Source organism: Saimiri boliviensis, chromosome 18 (genome assembly GCF_048565385.1).
Source record: "Saimiri boliviensis isolate mSaiBol1 chromosome 18, mSaiBol1.pri, whole genome shotgun sequence".
NCBI classification, from domain to species: domain Eukaryota; kingdom Metazoa; phylum Chordata; class Mammalia; order Primates; family Cebidae; genus Saimiri; species Saimiri boliviensis.
Window position 1 is genome coordinate 7644228 of NC_133466.1, and position 25801 is coordinate 7670028.

Consider the following 25801-nt stretch of genomic DNA (forward strand, 5'->3'; position numbering starts at 1 on the left):
ACCTTGGCTACGTGGATTTTCATGAGACATGCCACTTTATAGTCACGCCCATACTAATGCCTGTAGGACTTAGGCAATGAAGTGTTTTCTTTCTTTTAATCCATCCAAGTAAAGGAGTGATGGCACAGAAGGCACTTTGGTAAGGGTTGCAGTGCTGAAAGGGTGTTTGTTATGAAATGGTTGCTTGACTTTAGTCATTGACTGAAATGAAATGATCACTCTGGAATAGGAGAGCATCAGGTACAAAAAGAGAGATAAGGCTGAGCACGGTGGCTCACGCCTGAAATCCTAACTACTTGGGAGGCTGAGATGGGCAGATCACTTGAGGTCAGGAGTTTGAGACCAGCCTGGCCAACATGGTGAAAACCTATCTCTACTAAAAATTTAAAAATTAGCCAGGCGTGGTGGCACACACCTGTTATCCCAGATACTTGGGAGGCTGAGAAGGGAGAAGCACCTGTGGAGGCAGAGATTGCAGTGAGCCACTGCACTCTAGCCTGAGTAATGGAGTGAGAGAGAAAAAAAGTAGAGATGAGGCAGGGATTTCATTTTCTATTTGGTGTTAGAAAAGAAGCAAAATACATTTCTTTAGGTGTTGATATATAGTAACACCTTGATAAGTTTTTAGGACCTGGTCATTCCCACATTATTGTGGTTGCCATCACTGTAAAAGGTTATTTCAAATAAGTTCACCTCTGAACTTTCTAAGGACATATTAGATTTCCATTTGTCAGAGCACCACTATAACACCATTAGCATTCCAGTGAAACAAAAAGAAACTCAAAACTGTAAAATTAGCATTCATGTATTTGCCATTGTGTCACAGGTTACAGTGATTCCATAAGTCAGAAGAGAGAAGAAAAAAGGTGGAGACACATGTGAAAATAAAGGATCTGACAAATAGAGGGATGAATTCATAGCATACAGAAGTACATATTGAAAGCTGTTTGGTCATTGTATGATTGGGTTCAGAGATGACAGCGCATACACAGTTAGAGTGAGATTTCCAACATGTACCAAATAGCAGCTCAGCCTTGAGAAACACGAGTCACCATTCTGCTACAGCAAATCCAAGCTTGAGACTAGTTTAAGAACCATGAGAAAGCAAGGACATACATCTTGCAGCACTGTCTAAGGATCAGATGTGGTTCTTTATCGAGCAAGAGACCAGAGTGTGATCAAAATTTGGTAAATACACACTGCCAGGAGTGACAAGTAGTGGGATTGTCTGCATGTCGTTTGGGATTTTCATCACCATAAGGGTCCCATGAATTTCACTAAGTAGTGTTCTGGAGTCTTTGGAGTCGGTCCTTCTGGAATGGAGATTCTGTTTTCAAAAGCCTTCTTTTTGAAACTTACAATTCCATGACACTGTATAGAAATAATTCCTAAAGAATGCATCCAAGTCAGCTGCTGTCCTGCCTGTCTCCTGTCTGCTATTTACTACTTCATGTCGGCACACAAATACAGCTTCCTTTTGTGATCTGGAGGTTTGTTTTTGTAAAAAGCCCCTGTTACAGTCATACTTCCTGTAATGATTTGATTTAATACGACATCCTTAATCCTGAGATTTGATTGCAAATGAAAGAATACAGCTAAAACTACAGTGAATGAAAAAAAATCTTTTCTTTGAACTTCCTTCCAATCACCTTCTTGGAAGCTCTTTACTTTTCTATAATATTAAGTAAATTTGCATAAAGTAACAGTAAGCTGAGAGGTCATGCATTTCCTGACTCAGAGTCAACAACTTCTGATTTTTTTTTTTTTTTTTTTTTTTTTTTAGATGGAGTCTCACTCTGTGGCCCAGGCTGGAGTAAGGTGACATGATTTTGACTCACTGTTACCTCCACCTCTCTGGTTCAAGCAATTCCTTGCCTTAGCCTCCTGAGCAGCTGGGATTTCAGGCGCCCACCACCACGCCAAGCTAATTTTTGTATTTTTTTTTTTTTAGTAGAGACGAAGTTTCACCATCTTGGCCAGGCTGGTCTTGAACTCCTGACCTCATGATCCACCCACCTCGGGCCCCCAAAGTGTTGGGATTACAGGCGTTAGCCACCACGCCTGGTCTGATTTTTTTTTTTTAAGGATATAGATACACTATAAACAATTATAGCAATTCCCTTGGAGTCTTTATTTGAGTAGATCTAACTTTTATTTATTTAAATATTTTTGAGGGTGAAATTAGGAATTTTAAGTATGTGGGAAGGCATGGACTAGATAAGATTTGGCCTTGAATAAAGATAAAATTATAGCTAAGAACTACATCGTGTGGCAAGGGTTGCTAACTAAACAAAACTTGGTGATGGACTTTTAGGAGGACTCTTTTGTAACACCATAAGCCTAATTCTTCAGCTGGAGCTTGAGAATCTGGGCTCCTGTGCACCCACGTGGAGGGTGACTTTGAACCCATCTTTCTAGGGTGATACCCCAGGGAAGACCATTCCTCGCTGTGGAGGGTCAGACCATGCTCGCTGCTCCGCACTGCACACAGAAGTGTTGAAGACTGGGTTCCCTGTGTTCTGCTGAAATTCTCTCTTGCGAATTGGGCAAGCCAGGGAAATATGCTTCTGGAATACTTCCTGCCTCTGCTACTAGTTCTGTATATATCATAAACTCCAAATAAAGAAGCATGTATTTGTTTCTCTTCTAAAAATGGGCATAGTTTGGGATTATGTGAACACTCTCTGTAGGTTTGTCAGATTTGACAAATAACTATTCAGGACTTCCAGTCAAATTTGAAGATTTTTCTAATTTCTTAGGCAATTTTATAATATATTGGGAAAAAAAAAGGTTGCATATAAGGTATTTAGGGTATCCTAACAAAGTCCACATAAAACAAAAATTGTTCCATAGAGGACATATTCTGCACATACAGGGTGCCTGGGAGCCCTAGCTCTCTGGCGTTCTGTTCAGGTTACATAGCCTTTCCCTACATAGATGACATTCTTGGCTTTTATATTCATGGATCACCTGTGTCCTTGGACTTCTGCCATCCATCCATTTTTGTAATTTTTATAAGCTACATTTTTTCTTTCTTTCTTTCTTTTTTTTTTTTTTTTTTGAGACAGAATCTCACTCTGTCATCAGGCTAGAGTGCAGTGGCGCGATATCCGCTCACTGCAACCTCCCCCTCTCGGGTTCAAGCAATTCTCCTGCCTCAGCCTCCTGAATAGCCAGGACTACAGGCGTGTACCACCACGTTTGGCTAAGTTTTGCATTTTTAGTAGAGATGGGGTTTCACCATGTTAGCCAGGATGGTCTCCATCTCTTGACCTTGTGATCCTCCCATCTCGGCCTCTCAAAGTGCTGGGATTACAGGCATGAGCCACTGCACCTGGTCTTTTATTAGCTATTAACTATCAACTCCAATCAACCACCTTCTCTTGGTCTTCTGTGTTTTTGCATTGCCAACGTACCAACTGAAAAGTAAAAATTCCTGTTCTCCATATGTGGATATCTGAATGTCCACAAATTCCTAATTTGAATTGATTATTTTTTAACCCACCAATTTATTTGACTTAATAGAATGAACAGCAAATATGAAGAAACCATCAACCAAACATTTGTCATGTTGAAAAGAAATTGGGTGCCAGATGACGAGGCCCAGAGGGTTAAGGTGAAGTGAAGTGGCCGAAGCTCTAGTTTTGCCTCATGTTTTTTTAAAGTATTTAGTGGAAAAACTTTGAGAAAACATCCATTAGTTTTTCTTAGAAGTCTAGGGGAATTGCTCCTCCTGGGAAGCAAAAACAAGGCCTGACGTAGTGACTCCTGTAATCCCAGCACTTTGGGAGACTGACGCAGGCGGATCACGAGGTCAAGAGCTCGAGACCAGCCTGGCTAACGTGGTGAAACCCCGTCTCTACTAAAAATACAAAAATTAGCCAGGCATGGTGGTGGGCACCTATAATCCCAGCTACTCTGGAGGCTGAGGCATGAGATTTACGTGAACCCAGGAGGTGGAGGTCGCAACAAACTGAGATTGCACCATGACACTCCAGCCTGGGCAACAAGAGTGAAACTCTGTCTCAAAAAACAAACAAAACAAAACAAAACAAAACAAAACAAAAAACAGAGTTTACTGACACTGACAAATGCTAGTAGTTTAATAAGGCAAATAACTCCTTATCCTTTAAAATCCCAATTAATTTCTAATCACACAATTTTATTGCAAATTTTAACTCTGGAGACTCTACTACTACTCAGAAGTCACATTAGTTTTGAGAGCAGAAAACCACTCATTGCTGTCCACAGGTCCCAGGATTGACTGGGACATCACTTTGATTAAAGATAATGTGAAGTTCACAAAGGGTAAAGTGTCTGCAATTAATCATTTAGAAGTGAATGTTAAGCTTTAAACCTTCAAGTGTAGTCTTCCCCAGGGGAAGAAAATTAAGAGCATCTTTTACATACCCAGAGTCTAACAACCAGAGACTGGATTTCTAGTGCACACCACAGAACTTGGAAATCAAGACAGGAAATGCTAATACCTTTCAGTTAAAAAAAAAAAAAATCACATCATGGCATCATGGAAAGCTATGATAAAACTAGTTATTTCAGATATGTAATTGGCAAAGGAAAGTCTAGCAAGAAAAAAAAAAAGCCAAAATTGAGAGTCTGAGAGTCCTCACTGTGCCATGTGGTCAAATGTCTGACCTTTTGCATGCACATCATGACAGCGTACAGAACCAAACTTTGTTAAAGGCCTAGAGCTTTCAATTTTCTCTTGCTTTCTCTTCTTCTCCCTCCAGGTAAGGCATATATATTGAAGACTCAAACAAAAGAGAGAATAATACCACAGTAGAAACGCCACTGGTTTTTTCTTTTTTTTTTCTTTCATACTGGAGTAGAAATGCCACCTTAAAAATGTATCTTCATTTACTTTTTGATAAAATTGAAATCACAGTCCATTAAAATTAGGAAATTTAATTCAAATAAAAATCCAACAAAATAGTTGTTTTGATTTATCTAAATATCTGGTTCATTAATTCATGGCATTTTCCCACCTTAAACCAGCTCTTTAGCTTTCTGGACACTCTGCTTTGTGTCGTAATTTCCCCAGGATGAAAAAGGGAGCCAATGCGTGACTCCCAACCCCATCCCAAAGGAGTAGAGTTGGGCGACTCAGTGCTTTGCTGCCCAGAGTCACTGTCTGCCAGGCACCATGTGAGCGCCATCTGTTTTATTACTAAGACATGGCTTGTGGGGCACACTGATTTACTGCTGTTGACTCTGTGGTTTCTCAAATGGAACACAACGTTTTTTAATGGTCTCATTGAGAAAACATAACACATTAGAAATGTTTCAAAATTCAAAAGCCTTTTTGGGTCAGGAATACTCCACTACTTTGGCTCCTCCTTAGTTGGGTGTTGAGGGTGAATCTGTTTCAAGCAGAAGACTGACCAGACATAATAAATTAAGTTTGCTACCTAAATCCTTTGTTAACATGGTAACATGAAAGTATTATGCACGAAGTAATGATAGTTAAGGTGCCAGGGAAATGGTAAGCTTCAAACCAGATACAGCTTCAGAGCTATTTATTGAATATTAAAATATGATTTATTGACTTATACACATATTGATTTTTAAGACACTCTTAAAAACCAGGTATTCTAAAGCTACTCTTAGGACCAGATATTTAGATAAATTGAAACAACTATTTTGTTTGATTTTTATTTGAATTACATTTCTAATTTTAACAGACTGTGATTGCAATATTATCTAAATGTATTTTTAAGGTGGTATTTCTACTCCAATATTTGTTTTGTGTGTGTAGCACAAAAGGTCAGATAGTCAAGTCTTCCAAATTTGGCTGAAATTGACATGCTGAATGAAATACAAAAATTTTTCTGACTCTTAGGCTATGTCCTTGTACAATATACACTGTAAGTGAGCAAGATTTTTAATCTGAATCACAAAGTTAGCATCGATATAAATACTCTGAAAAAAATTTAATAGTGCAACACAAAAGGTCTAAACATGCCCATGGCATTATTTTTTTGTTGATTATACCACAATATACAGTAAAAAATAGCAAGTGTAATAACTAAAAGAGATAAGTAGATATCTAAGTACACTGACATGTAATATTTTTTAAGGAATGGAGATCTAAAGCAACCATCAACATATAGCCAGATTTGCTGTAATCTATACCATCATTTCACTGATAACCTGAATCCAATTTTATTTTCCCCTTTTGCTTTGAGTCCCAATGCTCATATTTTTATAGAACCAAATAGACATGAACGTGTCTGTCAAGGACTTGTCTTAATCGAAAATGTCTTTCACTGATGGCTCCCCTGCTTATGCTTGAAGAGCCAGGGTATGTGTATCTGTGTGCTTGCATGTGAGTATTTGTGTGCAGTGGGGGGAATCGTGTACATCTTTGTATGTATGCATGGGCTGAACATTCATGGTCACATTCTGCTTGAGTGAATGTGCAAATCTGTCTCTGTTTGAATGAAATGAGAATTCACTTTTCGGACACTTAACCAGTCATAGCCCATTTATTATTACTATTATTATTGCCTCAAAGGAGTGCAGAGCACCAGACCCCTGAATTTTGGCAGGGGCAAAATGTTACCTCTCTGTATAAGCTTTATTTAAATATCAAGCGTATTCTTTACAGGTTTGAGATTTTCAAATCTTGTTCTTGCATCAGGGAGTCATCTTGTTTATGAATTCCTTACTTTCAGCTCCTCTTCTTCCTTATGGCCCCACCAGACCTTACAAACTTCAGCCTCTGAGAACATTTCCTGTATTGTCAGGCAGCTGAATTTTTCTTTTGTGCTAACTGTAATCAACAGGCATAACTGAGACAACAATTACTCTCAAGAGCTTTATTTTGCTCTTGGAATGTCAGGGGATAATTACATGCAATTCCTTTATGGGCAAGGCATTTTAATAGATAAGAAATGAAATGGCTGAAAGAAATATTGGCCAATAATAATGAACTGAAGAGAGGCCAGGTCTGGATGGCATGGGGATAGGTGACCCACAGAGTCAGTTTTCCACATGGCTTCAGAAAGTTGCTTTGGAAACATTGTCCAGAGCAGACCTTCCAAACTTTCATTTGTACACTATTCACTTGGCGGTCTTGTCAAGATACAGACCCCAATCCTGTAAGTCTGGCTGGGGCCTGAGAATCTATGCATTACTAATAAGCTCTCGGATGGTGCTGATGTGGCGGGTCTGTGAACCACATTTTGAATCGAAACGTTTTGAATGGAAAGAGGATAGTACAGTCCAAAAAAAAAAAAAAAAAGAGGAAACAATGGCATCAGCCCCATTTGCATAGGTTTCCACAGTTGTGAATTACAGATCTGATCAATTTCCTTTCATAGAATTCAGTCCACTGAAGAAAGGTAAAAATGAAATTACTACATTTTGTGAACAGAGTCTCTCTACCTCTTTTCAGGTATTATCACACAATCATTATCTATAATATTTTTTCTGCTTGAACAAAAACAGCATGTTTTAAAGCAGTGAGATCAATGAAAGCAATGAGATCAATGAACTCTTGGCCATAAGGTCATTGATACTTGGTTAAATAAATATCTTATATTACAGCTAATAATCTTGTATAGAAATACATATACTTTTAATGTTAGCATTGCTAAGTGTCTGTTTATCTAACAGGACATTATTCCAATTGCCCTACACCAAGCTCTTAGAAATGTAGCCCCATTTTACACAATCTGAATTGTAAGAGTTCACTTTCAGATAAAGCAGTTAAAAGGAACTCTCTCAAACATAGAAATGCTGGTTTAGCCACACGATCACAGGAAAAGATTGATTTTGTATGTTCGTGCATGTTTTTAGAGTGCGTCTACACATTTTTGTCTTCCCAGCAGTCTTTGTGTTTGAAGGGAGTTCTGATGCGGAAACAGCGCGCGGGGTTAAACCTGCATGGTGCCCCGTGATCAGACATTGCTCTGTTGTAATAAAAGCGTCCTCAGTTCTCTTTCCCTCTGATCCTCCTGCCTGTACTTCTCCTCGAGTTTCTGTTTCTCAGAATCTGCGCAGTAAAAGGTGCAATCTGGGCTCTTCCGAATCTGTTCAAACTGACTGAAATCAGCCACGTATTTTCCATTTTTGGAAAGAGATACCACAGGGACAAACTCAAAACCCCAGTAGATTTCCTCCGGGATGTAAGATGTCCGGCTTTGGCAGACAGCACTGGTGGATTCCACAGTGGCATTAAGGAGGACCACAAGCTCAAACTCCTTCTCCTTTAGGTTTTGGGGTGTGAGGTCTCTCAGGGGGCTCGTCTCATCCAGCACGTGGTAGAATGTCATGGGCAGAATGAGGAAGGGGCTCTCAGAGGAGGAGTCCACGTGGAATTTGACAGTGGCTTGGTTGAGGAGAATCCGCTCCCCCTCCTTGGTGACGTGGGTCTGCAGCAGCTTGCCAGAGAGCTGGCACTGAATCAAGAGGCTCTTCCTCATGTTGGCTACCTGAATCACCAAGCACAACTTCCCATTCTGCTTGGTGATGACTGCACAGTGGCTGAACTTGATGGTCTCAGCCCGCTTTTTGGGTCTGGCGATTTTGGCCAGGAAGGTTCCGGTGATGAAGATTTCAATCAAGGTCGTGATGACCAACTGAGCAACCAACAGGAAGATGGCATGAGGACATTCCTCCGTGATGGAACGGACTCCATAGCCAATGGTTGTCTGGGATTCCAGGGAAAAGAGAAACGCCCCAGTGAGAGAGTCCACTTTCATGATGCAGGGGGTATGATTTGAAATAGGCTCACCGGGTTCTAAGTCCCCGTGAATAAATGCGATGGCATAGTAGATAACTCCAAATAGGAACCAGGTCATCACAAAAGTGGCGGCGAACAGGGTGAGCTTGTATCTCCACTTCATGTCAATAACCGTTGTCCACAGGTCTTGCAGGTAGAGTAGGTATATGCCATCCACTTTGTCAATTCTCACGTTGCTGTGCCCACTCTTGGACATGACCCGGGGTCTGTTGGCCTTGAGCCCAGCCCCAGCAGTGTGCTTCACCAGAGGAGTGCTGGACATGCCCATGTGAATGGAATCCATTGCCGGGATCTGGGAACACTTAGAGAAATGACAAAGACATTTCATTACGGTCGTACATGGTGGAACTTCCAGAAAATAGAATCTTTATGTGAAGTAAGTACGAATGTATACGGAAGTACGCAAGAAAGGATAATTCTGAAGGCAAGATTAACTGATCTGTGCTTAGGTGGTCAGTAGGGTAGAGTGAGGAGCAGAGGCTTCGCAAAAGAGCAGACCTGGGTTAAATGCTGACTCTGCAATTCATCAGCTGTGTGACCTGGAGAAAGCTATTTAACCTCTCTGGACCTCCACTCTCCAATGTTTAAAATGGTAATACAGCCTATTCCTCAGGGGTTTTGTTACTATTGAATAAGTTAAACTGTTAAAACAGAGCCTCATATTCCAAAACAGAAGTTATGCTATTTTTTATGATAAACTTGTATGCATATATCTCATAGAGCAATGTGTTTACTGTTAGTCAGCTACCATGTATTCCCAATTATAGAACACTTAAAATTATTTGACAGAGTATAAATCTAGTACCATGCTTGAAATACTTCTTGTTATGGAGGATATTAGTATAAACCTTTAAAACTCAGTTGGTAGTAATGCATTTTTTAGAACCTACCTTTTGCATGATATTCTTAGTAACAGCAATTCGTTTTTCCCCCAATCTAATGAATAATTAAGAATCTACAACCTCTTCTAATTTTGTTATGACTTTGGAAAAAACTTAGTTAGCAAACAACCCAAAACATTATTATAGCAAATTTAGGTTTTATTAATGGCTTGATCAATATGCTGGTTATTCTTGGAAAAGTGCTACCAATGTCACTTTAGACATGATATTTAGGTATGGCACCAAAATTCTTCCTTACTCCTTAGAACTAAGTAGAACCAGCAGGAGAAATCCATTTTAAAGAGCAAATGAAGAAGTCAGTAAGTATAGGCATCTAACATTGCAGCAGAAAAGACCTACCTATAAAAAGTGCTGGGCTTCCACGCTCAGCCCCAGGGAACGCTCTGCTCCAAGTTAACAGCCGGGAACAAGCTGACTATGAGGCCCACAGCATCTTATAGTACCTGCCTGGTGACTGACATAAATTTCCCCACATTCCTTGAGAAAGATAATGTGGGTGATTACAGAGTACCTGTGTGGCATGTTTTTCTTCACTTCATTGGTATTTTAAGAATTAAAAAAAAAACTCCCCATTTATAAAGGAACTGATATATAGTGGTTTATGATTCATGCAATGCTCTTTCTGCTAGAGCAGTATTACCTCAATAGAAATTTTGGAGGTAATCCTCTGGGCAAATCCCTTCAAGGAAATGGAAATGGTATCCATTAGCAGCAAACACCTGTTCAGGATGTAAGGGGTCTGCTGGGCATTTTAATTTTCCTGCTACATTATTAAGAGTGTGTTATTTACTAAATGCTCCCTTGAAATTGTTTTTTTCTTAGAAAGTCGTTTTTGTTGCAAAGAAGGGCCATAAATTATTCAGAATTTCTTTACCTTGAAGCAAATTTCACTGTTCTTGGGATCAAGTTAAGTACGGGAAGAAAAGTAGGGGATCTGGTTGATGAACTAGGGCCTTACTATACCCTTAGCAACACTTTTCAGTATAACGAAGAGGAAAGTGACCACAGTAAAGGTTTGGAAATGAAACGCCATTCTGGCAAGCCCAAATGCACAGACCAGCTTGTAACATGAGCACCAGCAGAGACAAATGCAGCCTGTTTGCAAGTGACTGCATGCACCTTTTTTCTTTTTTTTCAAACTGCTGAGGAAACTGCATGCCATTCAATCCACTGAAATAAAAACAGAAGCTTAAGTTTTCCAGTGTGAGTGATACACAAGTGTCGTGCGGGCACTCAGCCCTCCACCAGATTCTGGAAAGCTTGGCCCTGTTTTTATAAAGGCAGCAACATGAAGTTTCTGTTTTAAACTTTCTTTCAAAGGGGCAGCCAGCCAGGCTTGGGATGAACTGGATCTGTTTCCTCTTTCTGCTGAGAGTGTGTTTGCTGCAATCCTGTGTATCTAGTGCTGGAGTTAATGGCATCGATTGTCCCTCCTATCAAGGCTTGGTGGATAGAAATCACAGGACAAGACCTAGAGCCTCTGGGTGTGTTGGGTGCAGCGTCTCTCTGTGGGAAAGAGAGCAGCTGGCAGTCAGCAGTCAAAAGCTGCCATGGCCCTCTCTGTCCTCCTCCCTCCCTCAAATGTGTGATGGCCTCAGAACCGTCTACTACCTGGTCACTCACTCCGCAGGTCAGGTGTCTTCTTCAAGGCAGGTAGAACGTCCTCGGTCCCCTTCACCCACCTGGCTACCATGGGATTCTGCTACTGCCTGAAAGAAAGAGGGACACATGGGTTCATAGGTGGTTACCAAGTGCACCCCAGTAAAACCGGCCCCGGATGATTTTCTAAGAGTTACACCATGGCATTTACCTTCCAATCCCTGGTAATCTGGCACAGTGCACAGAATAGGGTAAAGGTTCAAGGAATGACGTAAGAAGGAAGCTGAACCCCAGCCACAGCCCTTACCACAGAGTTCCCAGCCCCTGCAGGGAGCTTTGTAGCAAAACACCCTGGAAAGAGAGGGTTAACCCACCCTCATTGAGCCCCGCTATGAACTGACCGGCACAAGGGGAGGCAGGAAGGGGAAGCGCAGAGGAAGTGAACAGTGAGTGCTGGAAGGGAAGAGTCTAGGATATTTTTACCGCCTGTGGAAATGCATTGCTACTGTTGAGTCATAGGACATTAGAGTGGAAAAGACTGTCAGAACCATCCCACTTGACACAGCTGGGTCCTGGCAGAAAGATCCAGGTCCAAAGTCTTAGGAAGTTAGCCCAGGGTTCCTGTCAGTCCACAACAAAATTCCCTTAAACATCCACGGTTTCATGCGATCTCCTCTAAATTCAAGAGGTTCGTTTGTATCTTCTTTTCTAAAATGATTCTGCCTAAGCTATCTGCCTGTCTATTCTGTATCTTCTATTGATCTATTATCTATCAATTATCTACCTACCAACTCTGCCATCTATTATCTATCACCTATCAATCTATTATCTCTGAATTATCTATTTATTATCTGTCTAAAGATCTACCTACCTATTATCTATCATCTATCAATTATTGCTCTATTACCTATCAATTATCTATCATCTGTATCTGTCAATCATCCTTCTGTCTACACCCATATATTTTTTTGTCTCACACACACACATAGGCACACTCAGACTTCCTGTGTTTCTTCTGATCACCAATGATTTGCAGTTATCACTCTTTTATAGTTAAAATATTCCCAGTTAATCTGTACAGCCTCTTGCAGGTTGGATCCTGCTATTGTGGTCACAGCATGTTTGGCAAACGACCTCTTTGTCATTGCTCTGTTAAGACCCAGAATCTTCATTGTGCCCATCAATCTTACCCACAGGCTTTATGAATCACGCTTTACCACAGGCTCTTAATTTATAGAATTTTATTCCTCAGCAGACTTCTTTCATGAAGTTTAAATCCTTGTTGATACATACTCTTACTTCATATAATTTTATGTTACTGCCTTAGATTATTTTCCCTTAGTCTTCAATAGACCTGGCTTAATTCTAACATGGTAAGCAACAATAACAGTTTCCCAAAAGATAAGAACACAAAGAATAACAGAGGAATATTTTCTTCTAATTTCCCCCATCTTAACCTTTTTCTCATTAAAAAAAAAAAAAGTGCAGCTTGCCACCTGTGCTCACTTAATTTACATAAACACATTCTTTGAGGCTGAAGTAAATATGATTGATTTTCAATGTGAAAATAAAACATAAAAATCGTTCTTGGAGTTATTTCTAAACGGAACTAACATCAGAATCATCTGAACCATCAGAATTGTCTATTTAGGAAAAATCAGATTCATCAAATGAATCTCTGGCCAACAACTGTTGAAGACTGACATTAACGTCATGTATAGGAATGCTGTGTTTTCTAGGATTTGACATTTTCAGCAATCAAGAATTACTATATTTTGTAAATAAAAATACAACTACTAAAAACAGAATGCTACAAATATGATGATGTCTTTTGTTTCCAAAGCTGATATACTAGAGTGAGATGAAAATAATAATAAAAATAATATATTGTGTGGCAAAGTCATCTCCGGGTAAATGCTGCAGCCTCAAGTGCGGCCAGTGAGTATTCTTAGGGCAAATGGGAAAAGAGTTAATCCTCGCAGCTAAGCAATATTCCATATAAACCATCAGCAGTTTTCTTTAGTTTCTGGAAATAATGTTTATTTCTGCAGTTTTTGTTACATCGTTTCAGTTTCTGGGTTGGGATTGTAATTCTTAGAATGGTGATATCTACCCAAGTGAAGTTCTTAAAACTGTGGAATGAATAGGTCAGTATTACTCTTTTCTACTTCAAACCAGTAAAAGATTCATGGTCTGAGGTCACTGAGTGCTTATGCTATGAACATTTGTTTTCCGGAGTTAAAGGAAAGAAAATAAACACACTGAAACAGAATGAAACAAAAAGCACATTGGAAAAGGTACTTCGCCGTATGGATAACTACACTTCCGGTGTTGGGGACACAGCAGGGAGAATGGGAAGTGGAAAGGTACTACCCATTGCCATCTTGAGGGAAGAAAAACATTTCATCAAAGATAGACGCTCTTATAAGGACGAACAATCCCAAAACCCACCACAGCAAGCTGGAACACACTGTTTATCAGAGGAATCACCTGGAAATGGCCAGAAAGCTACTGATCTGTGGGAAAAAAAGATATAAGCAATTAATAGGCAAGAATGGAGCCAGGGCAACACAAGGTGGGAAAGATGCAGATGAAGAGTAACTCTAGCAAGAATAAGAAAATGTAATAAAGATTCAGAGAAGTAATGATAGCAATAGAAGTTCAGATCGGTGATGAGAACCATCATCATCATACACAGATAACACTCAAATAGCCTCATGCCTGCCACTGCTCTAAGTGCTTTCCACATGGAAACTTATTTAACCCTCACACCAACCCTGAGAGATAGGCACCATCATTAGCCCCACGATGAAGAAACTGAGGCACAGAGAGGGTAAGCGACTCGCCCAAGTTTGCAACAGCAGACGCAGGGCAGTGGTGCATTCCACAGCAAGGCTCTTGTGCCCATGCCTACAACCCCCGCTACAGAGGGGATCAAGTTTAGCCACATCGGAATCACCTGGAAGGCTTGGGGTTGCTGATTCAGAAGGTCTGGGTTGAACCCTAAGAATCTGCATGTCTAGCAAGTCCTCAGGTGATGCTGTCTCTGGTGCTCCAGGAACACACTCTGGGACCACACCTGCTATACATTTTCCCCTTGACAAAGAGCCTTATGGCTCAACTTTCCCTTAGCATCCTAAAATAACATCATTTCACAGAGGTATAGAACAGTTGTGTATCCACTCCAGGAATGTACAACCTCTTTCATCCTCATAGACGAATGCCAACTACCCAGGGTCTCAAGGTCATGGATGTTTTAAAGCAGGAATATATGGAGAATCTGATCAAAACTGTAACGCATTACTAACATGTATTATTATAAACGTTACATAAATAGTATATGTCACAGAATATACAAACGTATATTATGATATTTCTATACAATATAAATAATTCTAGTGAAAACATTAGCTAAAATTAAGTTCAGATAAATCTTTAATGCCCATGATAGATTTTCAGCTCTCATTTATGATAGTCAGCCCGTGTGTACATGCTACCACTTTTCTCTTAGTCTCAAAACTGAGCTCCTCCAGACTGAAGAAAGGGGAACCCTCCTACGCTGCCGGTGGGAATGTGAATGAGTGCGGCCGTTATGGAGAACGGTATGGAGGCTTCTCAGCAAACTAAAATTAGGATTTCCATAGGCTCCAGCAATTCCACTACTAGGTATAGATCGAAAGGAAATGAAATCAGTATCTTGAAGACATACCTGCCCCACCCATGTTCATTGTAGCATTATTCACAACAGCCAAGATATGGAATCCCAAGTGTCTAACAGTCGATGAATGGATAAAGAATATGTGGTATATACACAATGGAATATTATTTACCCATAAGAAAGAATGAGATCCTGCCGTTTGCAATACGGATGGAATAGGAGGCCATTATGTGAAGTGAGATCAGCCAGGTGCAGAAAGACCCAGATTGCATGTCTTCACGCATATGTGGGAGCTGCAAAAGTGGATTTCGGGAAAATAGAGAGGAGTTTAGTAGTTACCAGAGATTTTGAAGGGGGATGAGAGGGAAAAAAAAGAATAGAAATGTGTTTATTACCACTGAACTATACACTCGAAATGCTAAAGATGGTAAATTACATATGTATATTTTACTTCAATGAAAAGATTTTTTTCAAGAGAATGCAAAAAAAAAAAAAAAAAAAGGATGGGTGGGAAGATGACCCAGCTGTCACATGGATGCTTTGTTAGGGAAAATAAATTCAGTTTAAGAAAGATTTTTTTTTTTATTCCTAGTAAGTACAACATTGATGTCTTTAAAAGTTAGAGTCTGTTAAGCCAGATTTTGGAAGTTTTCAATTTGCACTTCTCAAGAAAACTTTATTCTGCAATTCACAGTGAACTAACAAGGCAAGGGTTCCACAGAAAAACATTCCTCACAGTACAATGGGGAGACAGCGGCTCCCCAAAACTGGGGTTCCTCAACCAGGTCTTCAGTGACCTCATCCCATGTCCTTTAACCAGGGTGATGAGGCATAAAGATTGAAATCTACATCAAATCCTAACTCCGGATTTCCAGACTAAAATTAACATGCGGTGGATCTCACTTTTAAGATCTGACAAAACGTAGCTTCCTGTTTGTAAGAAAAGCTGCTTAAAAAGCTTTTTCGCATGTCAAATATTTCTGACAAATTAGCTTTTCGATGATCTCTTTGTCCAGAAATCCAAAATGCCTGGATTAAATTTGACTCTAAATATCACAGTTTTAAATATTAGGTAGAAAAAAAGACGCTTGACACGAATCTGCTTGGGGTTCACTGAGCTCAGGAGGTTTAAAAGAATTGAGCATAAAACCAGTGAGGTTTAGCTCTCCTCCTTGCGCTCCTGCCACTGTGGTCTCAGGAGCGCACACACCTCAACCTTTGGCCTTGGCCTTGGGTCCTGTTCCTACACTACAGAGCAGTGTAGGATCCACTACAAAGGCTGATCTGACTGTTCCAAGCCCAGCTTTTGACTCATCTATGCTAGCCAAGGACACAGACAGCTTTGCCAGTGGTCTCAGAAACAGACACGTTCATTGAAAAAGAGCAAGGTGGACAAAGTGGATTCTCAGCAGATTCCAGAGGGCAATCCTTCGGTTTGTATCTCCTAGGGAAATTCTACTTTCCTTCTGCAAAAGCACTTTTTCCTTAGACTACTGAGGACTGAGGATGGTCCAGAAAGAATGACAGTTGCTTGGAGGCTGCGGAACCACTCATTCTCCTCCAGGAGAATTATGAGGATTTCAGGGGAAGCGCGAGTTGAAATCACAGCACACTTGCAAGCTAGTTTCCTCTCTCTCAAAGACCTGTGTTTGGATGATGTGTTTGAACTTGGAACCTATGGATAGAGCTGTGACAATCTGGGAGGTTGTGGTTGATGTATGTTGCTCCCAATTATTTGCTGTGCCTCTCGGTTGGGTCCATCCACAAAGGATCCTTCCCTGGGCCTGTCCCTGCAGGGGGATAGGGGGATGTGGGGTGTGTTTCCTACTCCCCTGCTTCAGGTGTGGCCCTGCCACCTGCTTTGGCCAATAGCGTGTGAGCAGCAGTGCCCCTCACCGTGCCTGAAGAGAGGCGTCAGGCTCATCACACAGCTTGCCTTGCATGTGGGTGGGTCACGGATTGAGCTGTTCCTTCCTTTTGGTAAGTGGGAAGAAGGAAACTTGGAACTGAGCCATAACTGAACTACGGCTGACTTGATACACAGGTGAGAACAAATTCTTGTTGCTGTAAGCCACACAGTTCTTAGAGTTGTTAACAAAGCAAAACCCAGGGAAACCTGACCACAGAGACACTTTCACTATTAATATATATTTTTGTATTTTAGGATTATATGCCTGACCTAAAAAGTGAAAGATGTAAAGTTCTGAAATATTACTATTATTATTACTATTATTTGAGATGGAAACTTGCTCTGTCACCTAGGCTGGAGTGTAGTGGCACAATCCCTGCTCACTGCAACCTCTGCCTCCTGGGTTCAAGCGATTTTCTTGCCCCAGCCTCCCAAGTAGCTGGGATTACAGGTACCTGCCATTATGCCTGGGTAATTTTTGTATTTGTAGTAGAGGCAGGGTTTCACCATGTTGGCCAGGTTGGTCTCGAACTCCTGACCTCAGGTGATCCACCTGCCTTGGCCTCCCAAAGTGCTGGGATTACAGGCAAGAGCCACTGTACCTGGCCAAGTTTTGAAATATTCTTCACGTAAACTCTGAATGTTGGTCTATGACTAAATACCAAATACAAAAAGCACCCAAATTTAACAAGATTTTAATAGAAAGAATGACTTGCCTGATCCCTAAGAACAACAGAAAAAGGGTGACTAATTATCTTTTGATTACTTCTGAGTCAATATTTACATTTATCATGACAAGGTAACTTTTTTAGGAAAAGTTGTAAGCCCATTATATCCATCATTCTGATATTTTGTGGAGCAAGAAGCCCTGATTTAAGGACCCAGTGGCCTCAGGGTCTGTAATCACACAGACACACTGAGCTGTCCAGGGACCACTGCCATTAGGTCATTGATAGCTTTTATTTGGGAAGGGCCAATTTAAAAGGGTCCAGGCACTGTTCAAAGCAGTTACAGATATTATCTTATTGAATCCCTCTCTTTACCTTGGGAAGAAATTATTTTCTCTACTTTCTAGGTGAGAAAACTAAGCTTAGAGAAATTAAATAATTTACACATGTTTACAAAGTTAATAAATGGAGCACCTGGTGACCAAACCAGCTCTGTCTGCTCCTATCTAACCACCATCATCAGCATTAGCTTGCAAAGGAGTCTCGTGGTGCAGCGTGACAAAGCGTAAGTTCCTGCTCACTGCCGTCAGCATCCATTATAGATTAAGCAGCTGTAATTAATTGACTCATTGCTTACCCTGTGCCAGGCCTGATATTAGGTATTATGAATTAATTTAATTCTCTCATAGATTATGAAGTAGGTACTACTGCGATTCCCATATTCCAGACAAAGAAACTGTGATATAGCACAAGGTATGTTGGAACCTGTAGTCCATGTGTCTGATCGCAACACTGGCTCTCTAACTTCAGTGTGCCTTAGAATCGCCTGGCTGGGTTGATAAAAATGCAAATGGCTGGGTCCCACCACAGGATTTCCAATTCAGTAGGTTTGGGGTGGAGCCAGACGGTCTGCAGTTCTGAGAATTTCCCAGATATCCCTGATGCTGTTAGACCTTAGACTACACTTGGAAAACCACGATCTACACTCTTCACCACTTAAAAGTTACCTAGAATAGGGAGAAAATGAACAAGCCAAGGAATTAGATTGTCTAAAATTCAGTCTCATTACTTTCAAACAGAGGAACAGGCCTATGGTATTAGAAGGAGGAGACAGTCAATGGGATTAAATATGTAAGTACTGCAGTTGCCAGGTGGAGTTTTTAGTTAGAATATCTTTCCTTGAGGATAGAAGTTCAGGTGTAATGTCTTCAGGAAAAAATGAGAGTTGCTGAAAAAAAAAGCACAAACAGTTGGTAGAAAATCGCTCTCAGATTTATTCCTTGGATAATGAGTATCATTAAGGGAAGCTTTTAGCATTGCCCTGGCTGGGAACATTCGAGGATTATGGAGAGAACCTAGATTATAAGCTGGGAAAGTTAGGGCTGCAAAACACTAGTTCTCTTGCCGAAGCGTGTGGTTCAGGTGTTCCACACAGAAAGGGATTTGTGGTCAAATAATTTTGGAAGGATTTGTCTACTGAGTTCCCGAAGACCCCACTGTATTCACTCTTTGGAGAGTCACATTGCACATTTATTATAGTTTCTGAGAAATCCTACAGTTATAAAACCTGTTTCACTGTAACTATATAGACATATGTGTGTATGTGTACGTGTGTGTGCTTAGCCTTTATGTGACATTTGAGAACACTTTGAGGAGTGCTGATCTTGTCTAAACGCTTCACTTTATATCTGGGGAGATAAAAGTGTCAAAAAGTTTTGAGTATTTTGTTCAAGGTTACTGAGCCAGTAACAAGGTTAGAGCTAGAAACAAGCTTTTTTGACTCTTAGTCCATTTTATGGGTAAGTATCTCTCTTCATGGTCATACTATATGTTGAGATGAGTTATCCATCTCGCTGGCTCCTGATGATGGGGTGGCATAGAATAGTGTGACCCCTCTCCCCTCATCCAGCCACAGCATCCCCGTCATCAGAAATGCAGGCTCTCGTGCTCCACACCTGAGATACTGAACCAGAATTTCTGGGGGTGCAGTTCCTAAGAACCCGTCTTCCAAAGAATTCAATTTCCCCAAGCAATTTGGTAGCTGGAAGTTGCTAGTGATGCCTTGACGAATTGGAGAAGCCCCCCCTCCCCCTCCTATACATTAGAAAAGCAGCAAGTGTTCCTTTACAGACCAATCCGTATTTGCATTGCCTGTGAGTATCTAATAATGCAGTTTGCCTCTGCGGTCAGATATGCAGCCTTTTTCCTGTGTTTCCATTCCATTATTATTGTTTGGAATTCCATAAGAACTAAAAAAAATTCTTTTCCATCTCGAAATGTGGTTTGCATAGTTGTTCCCTTTACGCCTCGATGCAGATTCTTTAAAAACTCTTTTTTTAAAATCTCATAGAACATTAACATTTCTCCGTTTGACAAAGACAAGTTTAAACAGATACCGGACTCAACAGGGGACTCATTTTCCATTTTCCATGGCAAATAATCTGAGCACTGGAATAAGCCAGAGGTATCATTTGCTGAATATTTTCATAAAGACAGTTTAATTTCAGACCCTTTATTTGTGAGAGAGCTGGCTAACCCAAATAAAACATTCTACATCTGTCTGTGGTTATGAGTGACCAACCTCAGCTGAACGTTATTACTTAATAACAGCTAACTTTCCTATAGAGTGAGAGTGCCACAGCGGAGGGCAAATGGAAATTTCCTGTGGTTTACCACCCCTGGCCTCTCCCTGCTCCAACATGCGAAGAACTTGGGTAATAAGCATATTCTTCCTCTAATCACAGTGTGGCTTGGACATGCATTGTTGTGAGATGACTGGCAAAGCACAAACATTGATGTCTGGAAGTGAGTGGGGAGGGGGTGAGGAGACGAATCGTACTGTGTCATCCTCTGTAATGCACTGCCCTCCATTTTCTCTCTCTCTCTCTCTCTCTCTCTCTCTCTCTCTCTCTTTTATTTATTTATTTATTTATTTATTTATTTATTTATTTGAGAGAGAGTCTCTCTTTGTAGCCCAGGCTACTGGAGTGCAGTGGTATGATCTCGGCTCCCTGCAACCTCTGCCTCCTGGGTTCAAGCAATTCTCCGTCCTCAGCCTCCCAAGTAGCTGGGATTACAGGCACATACCACCACACCCAGCTAAGTTTTGTATTTTTAGGAGAGATGGGGTTTCACCATGTTGGCCAGGATGGTCTTGATCTCTTGACCTTGTGATCTACCCACCTCGGCCTCCCAGAGTGCTGGGATTACAGGTGTGAGCCACCGTGCCCGGCCCCAATTTTCTCTTTAGGAAAGAGATTTCTTCAACAGGCTCATGGAATCTCACTGACTATTTTTTCTGTTTTAGTCCAAACCTAACACAGAAAAGAAGATGCCTCAAAACAGTACCATTTGGTTAAGGAGAAGGAAATGCACAACATTGGGGTTTGTCTGACTACAACTGGCATAAGTCAGAGTGGAAGGCTTCTGTTTTTGCAGACAGTACTGGTAGAGAAACAAGTATTTTACTTAATGTGTGTGTGGGGTGTGTGTGTGTGTGTGTGTGTGTGTGTGTGTGTGTGTGTGTCTAGGTATGTATGTGTTTGAGACGGTCTTGCTCTGTCACCCAGGCTGGAGAGTACAATAGTGCGATCTCGGCTAACTGCAACCTCTGCCTCGCGAGTTCAAGTGATTCTTGTGCCTCAATCTCCTGAGTAGATGGGATGACAGGCATTCACCACCACACCTGGCTAATTTTTGTATTTTCAGTAGAGATGCGGTTTCACTATGTTGGCCAGGCTGGTCTTGAACTCCTGACCTCAAGTGATCTGCTTATCTTGGCCTCCCAAAGTGCTGGGATTACAGGCATATACCACCACGCCCAACTAAACGTGTTTTATTTAATGAACCTTCCAAATGGACATGGTTGGAGCATTCACAGGCGAGGACGTGTGGGAAGTAAGCAGCAATGCTCGTTTCTTAATTCCTGCTTCCGTGTGACATGAGAAGCTGCTTGAGACTGGATCATGCCTTTTTATGCCGCCTCTTTATAATTTGCAATTCTTCCAAATTGATTTTCCCCTGAATAAATCTCTCTCAGTAAGATGCTGAGTGTGCCACTTTTTACCACTCCCATTTTTCTTTCTTTGCTTCACATTTATAATACTTTGCACTGTGATGAAGGCATAGAAACACGGAAAGCGCGTTATAAATATAGGTACCAGTTTCAGGCTGGCTTGTTTTCTGGCCTCATGCTGACTACATTTTCTTCTATTTGAAATAAATGTGGAGTTGTCAGTCTCTATAAATTGATGATTAATGGGCTTTGATGTAATCCACCTGCATGCAAAGGTAAAGTTCTTATCTTCATTGGCATTCATATTAGTTATTATCATGAATCTCATCCGGGGCTATGGAAATTACAACTTGTGCTTGATTTGAAACCAAGTTATTTAACAATGGGATGAATCTTAAAAAGTTTTGAAATTCAATCTGACTGCGAGTCTACATTTTGACCACATTTCTCTGATACAGTAACCGTATCTCAGTGGAACACAGTTAATACCAAAATCCATTTTGAAGACTGGTAGTATTTCTCAGCTGTTTGCATGTCCCAGAGTTGAAAACGGACTCCATGATCACTGAGTGATATTAAGAAATTTCAAACTTCTAAATATCTTCACATTCAATCAAAAATTAAGACACTTGGCAGTTAACTAATTTCCATCACTAAACAGTGTAAGGAAACAAGATCTAACCATCTGTAGTTAGCTGGAGGACTACTGGCCCAAATTTGATGTTGTTAGAGTTGCCAAATAAAATACAAGATGCCCAGTTAAATCTGAATTTATGATGGACAGCAAATAATTTAGTATGAATCTGTCACATGCAATATTTGCTATATGCTTATACTAAAATTATTCATTGTTTATTTGAAATTCAGAGATACATATGTACTATCTATCTATCTATCTATCTATATATATATATATATATATATATATATATATATATATGTATCTATAGACATACATGGTACAGAGTGGTCCTAACTTTGTATTTGCTAAATCTGCCAAATCTGACATCCCTAGGGAAGAGCAAACTTATGATCAAGAGTCGTTCCCAATGCCGAGAGACTTAAAAACAGGGTTTAACATAAAGACATCCTTCTTAGAAGAAGAAAAGCAATCCAGATTCTCCCAGTACTAAAAACTCTGAAAACAAATCTAACCATTGAAGGATGGGGGTGCAGCCTTTCCACGCATAGCAGAGATATAAGAAAATCTAGGAAGTTTGTCTCATTTTTAAGATATTAGCTCAGTAGTCCTTGACATTTTCTGTTATGGTCCTTTTTGATGGACTAGTGAGACACATGCCTGCCTTCTTCAAATAAAGTGTTACAACAGATAATGTCACAAAGATTACAGAAGACACCAATGCTATTAAAATGTACCTATTACAGTACTGAAAAGACAAAATTATACTTTTCCAAACATTAAATCAGAGCTAATGCTTCGAAGGTGTGGTGAGCAGCAATGTTATTTCAAGATCTCTGAAGTGACTGGAATGCAATATTGAAATGCCTGTGATTTCCACTATGACAAAGTCACAGCTGCAGCTAGTACATCTGTGGCTTGTACTCAGGTACACTCAACACAAATTGTAGTTAGAGGCTGTTTAAAACAAACTGCTGTTCTTTTCTCCTCATCTGAGATCATGGCCTCTCCTGAGTTCTACTCATATATTCTCTAGGCTCCATGGCCCTGGGATTAAATCTGACTATGGATAAAGTTTCTAAATGCTGTAGATATCACCAGGAATTCTGGTAATATAACCATACCAACCTATAGAATCTTCTTTGATTTTTTTTTCCCCGTAGACAATCTCTTGACATTTTTGACAGCCATCTCAGATACTGTGTCTTTTATAAAAATTGGCTGAACACTTAACAAAATCACAGCTAATCCCCTTTCCAATAGGATATTCTTGCAGGCACTAACGTTAGTAATGAACATTACATTGGTGCTCACATCATCAGAAAAGTAAGACCAATGGGGAGACAATTCAACATCTTCTACTCTGGAAGGAATGGTATAGTTTCTTCTGACATAAAAACAGATGGGGAAATAACAGAAAACAGCTCAGATACATACATAATGCTTGGTCTTCATAGCCTTACTGTAGCACTTCTCAGAAGTAGGAGGGTGGGTTTTTACAGCTAATATACCACTCAGTCACATGCAACTTTATATTACCGTGGTTTCATCATAACCCTCACCAGGAAAGAGAAAGCTTACTCATCTAGAGTACTAATTGAGACAATACTCCCTTTCATAAATCCTCTGGTAGCTCCCACTGCTGACAAGACAAATCCTGAACACCTTGGAAAACCAAAAAGACTCTTAAGCCCTTGCTGTCCCTCCCTCTCCAGCTTTGTTCGCCTCAGGACAGAGCCTGGGTGTATACTTGCCCCTTCCTGAGCAGCTGGGCGCCCTCCCAGCCCACGTCTGGCACATGTGATTTCTTCCTGAAGGTTCTTCATTTTCTCCCTCTCTTGGTTAACTCCCACCTGTCCTTCAAAAGTCAGGTTGAACATTATCTCTGTCCTTAAAAAAAATTAAACAATTCTTCAGAGGCAGTATAGTGTAAAGATTAAGAGCACAGAATCCTGCTTCTGTTAATATCAGCTATGTGACTTTGGACAACTTTCTATTTTTTATTTTTTTAATTTTTTTCATGGTATATGCCTGTATTTATTTAAACCTTCATTACTTTCTTTCAGCAATGTATAATAGCTTTTTATTTTTTTAAGTTTATTTATTTATTTATTTATTTTATTGCATTTTAGGTTTGGGGGTACATGTGAAGAACATGCAAGATTGTTGCCTAGGTACACATGTGACAGTGAGATTTGCTGCCTTCCTCCCCTTCGCCTGTATCTGGCATTTCTCCTCATGCCATCTCTCCCCAACTCCCCCCACCCTTCACTGTTCCTGTCCTGTTTCTCCCGAGCAGACCCCAGTGTGTAGCCACTCCAAAAACATACCAAATGGTAAAGAGCATCAACACAATGAAGAATCTGTATCAACTAACGGGCAAAATGGGCAACTTTCTTAACCCCTTCGAGACTTGGTTTCTTCATGTGCAGAACGGTGATGGTGATAATTTCTATGCCTCATAGGGTCATGTGAAGCAAAAACAGATAAAGCCCCATAAAACTTTGCCTGCTCATACTAATCATTATACGAGTGCTATTATCATCATATGCATACCATGAATGAAACACAAAATACAGCTTATCAAAATAAATCACATTTACCACAGGTGAACAGCGGAGGGTTTCTATAAAGTTTTCACAAATCAACAACAGCCTTCAGCCTTCTAAGTGGGCAATGTTTGTAGAAACATAATTCAGAAAATGTTTAAAAGGTGAAAAGACATTTTCACAGTTTAACATTTATTTATTGGCTTGTGTGGCAAGAATTTATTGAACACAGCTAGGTGCTAAGCATGGCACAGGGTGCTACTGATGAAGCCGTAAGAGTGACTAGCTCCTTGCTCTTGGGTAGTTTGCAGGAGAATGGGGAAGAGAGGCACTAAATAGGTCATTAGGCGAATGATTTAAAGACATTTCTGGGAAGAATTGGGGGGAAAGTCAAGGAGGAATAAGAAACCAGCACATGAGCATACGACACGTCGGAGTCTGGAGTTGGAGCATGGAGCTTGGCACCTTCCAGGAAGCGAGGAGGATATCGACTAGGGGAGTGGGGAGCAGGGTCAGGTGGGAGTGAGGGCAGAGCCACACCATGCAGGGCTTTGTGGGCTCCTTGAGGACCGTCACCCCCACCCAAGGAGCATCTCGGGGTTTTATTCAAGAAAAAGAAAGGATCAGACTTGCTTTTGAAAGTGCTCGTGTTAAACACAGCATGGAGAACGGATTGGAAGGAGTAAAACATAGATGCCGAGAGTCTGTTTAATAGGCACCTTCAGTAATCTGAGTTAAAATTACTGATGTGTGGACACAGGCCGTGTGAGCAGCTTGAGAGCTGCCAGCCAGGAGCTCGGGGTGACAGCTCCCAGACGGGGTCAACAGGCACCTCCAACAGGTGGATGTTAAGAAGTCAAGGCCGGGAGAGGACAGGGTCTTACTGATGACTGCAGGCTTCCTGACATGGAAACGAGGTGTGTTGGCGTGGGCAGACGCTATCTTACTGATTCAGAGGACACTGGATCTTCCCCTGTAATTTTAACATTAGACACATGTTATGGGACACTCAGATCAAGTGTTTTGGTATTATAGCAGCATGGAGCTCACTCTCCTGATGGAGAAACAGAATCTCATCTCCAGGGTGCAGGTTTGAA

The 25801-nt window shown here is 40.7% G+C and overlaps 1 protein-coding gene across 1 annotated transcript; it reads right to left on the reverse strand.

The window, feature by feature from the left end:
• Positions 1-3035: 3035 nt before the first annotated feature.
• KCNJ15 (potassium inwardly rectifying channel subfamily J member 15) lies at positions 3036-11370 on the reverse strand. The gene is made up of 2 exons (XM_074389277.1): positions 11278-11370; positions 3036-9065 (listed from the first exon to the last, which is right to left on the reverse strand). The coding sequence occupies exon 2, from the start codon at positions 9045-9047 to the stop codon at positions 7920-7922; it is 1128 nt and encodes a 375-aa protein (XP_074245378.1). The 5' UTR covers positions 9048-9065; positions 11278-11370; the 3' UTR covers positions 3036-7919.
• Between the last annotated feature and the right edge of the window lie 14431 nt (positions 11371-25801).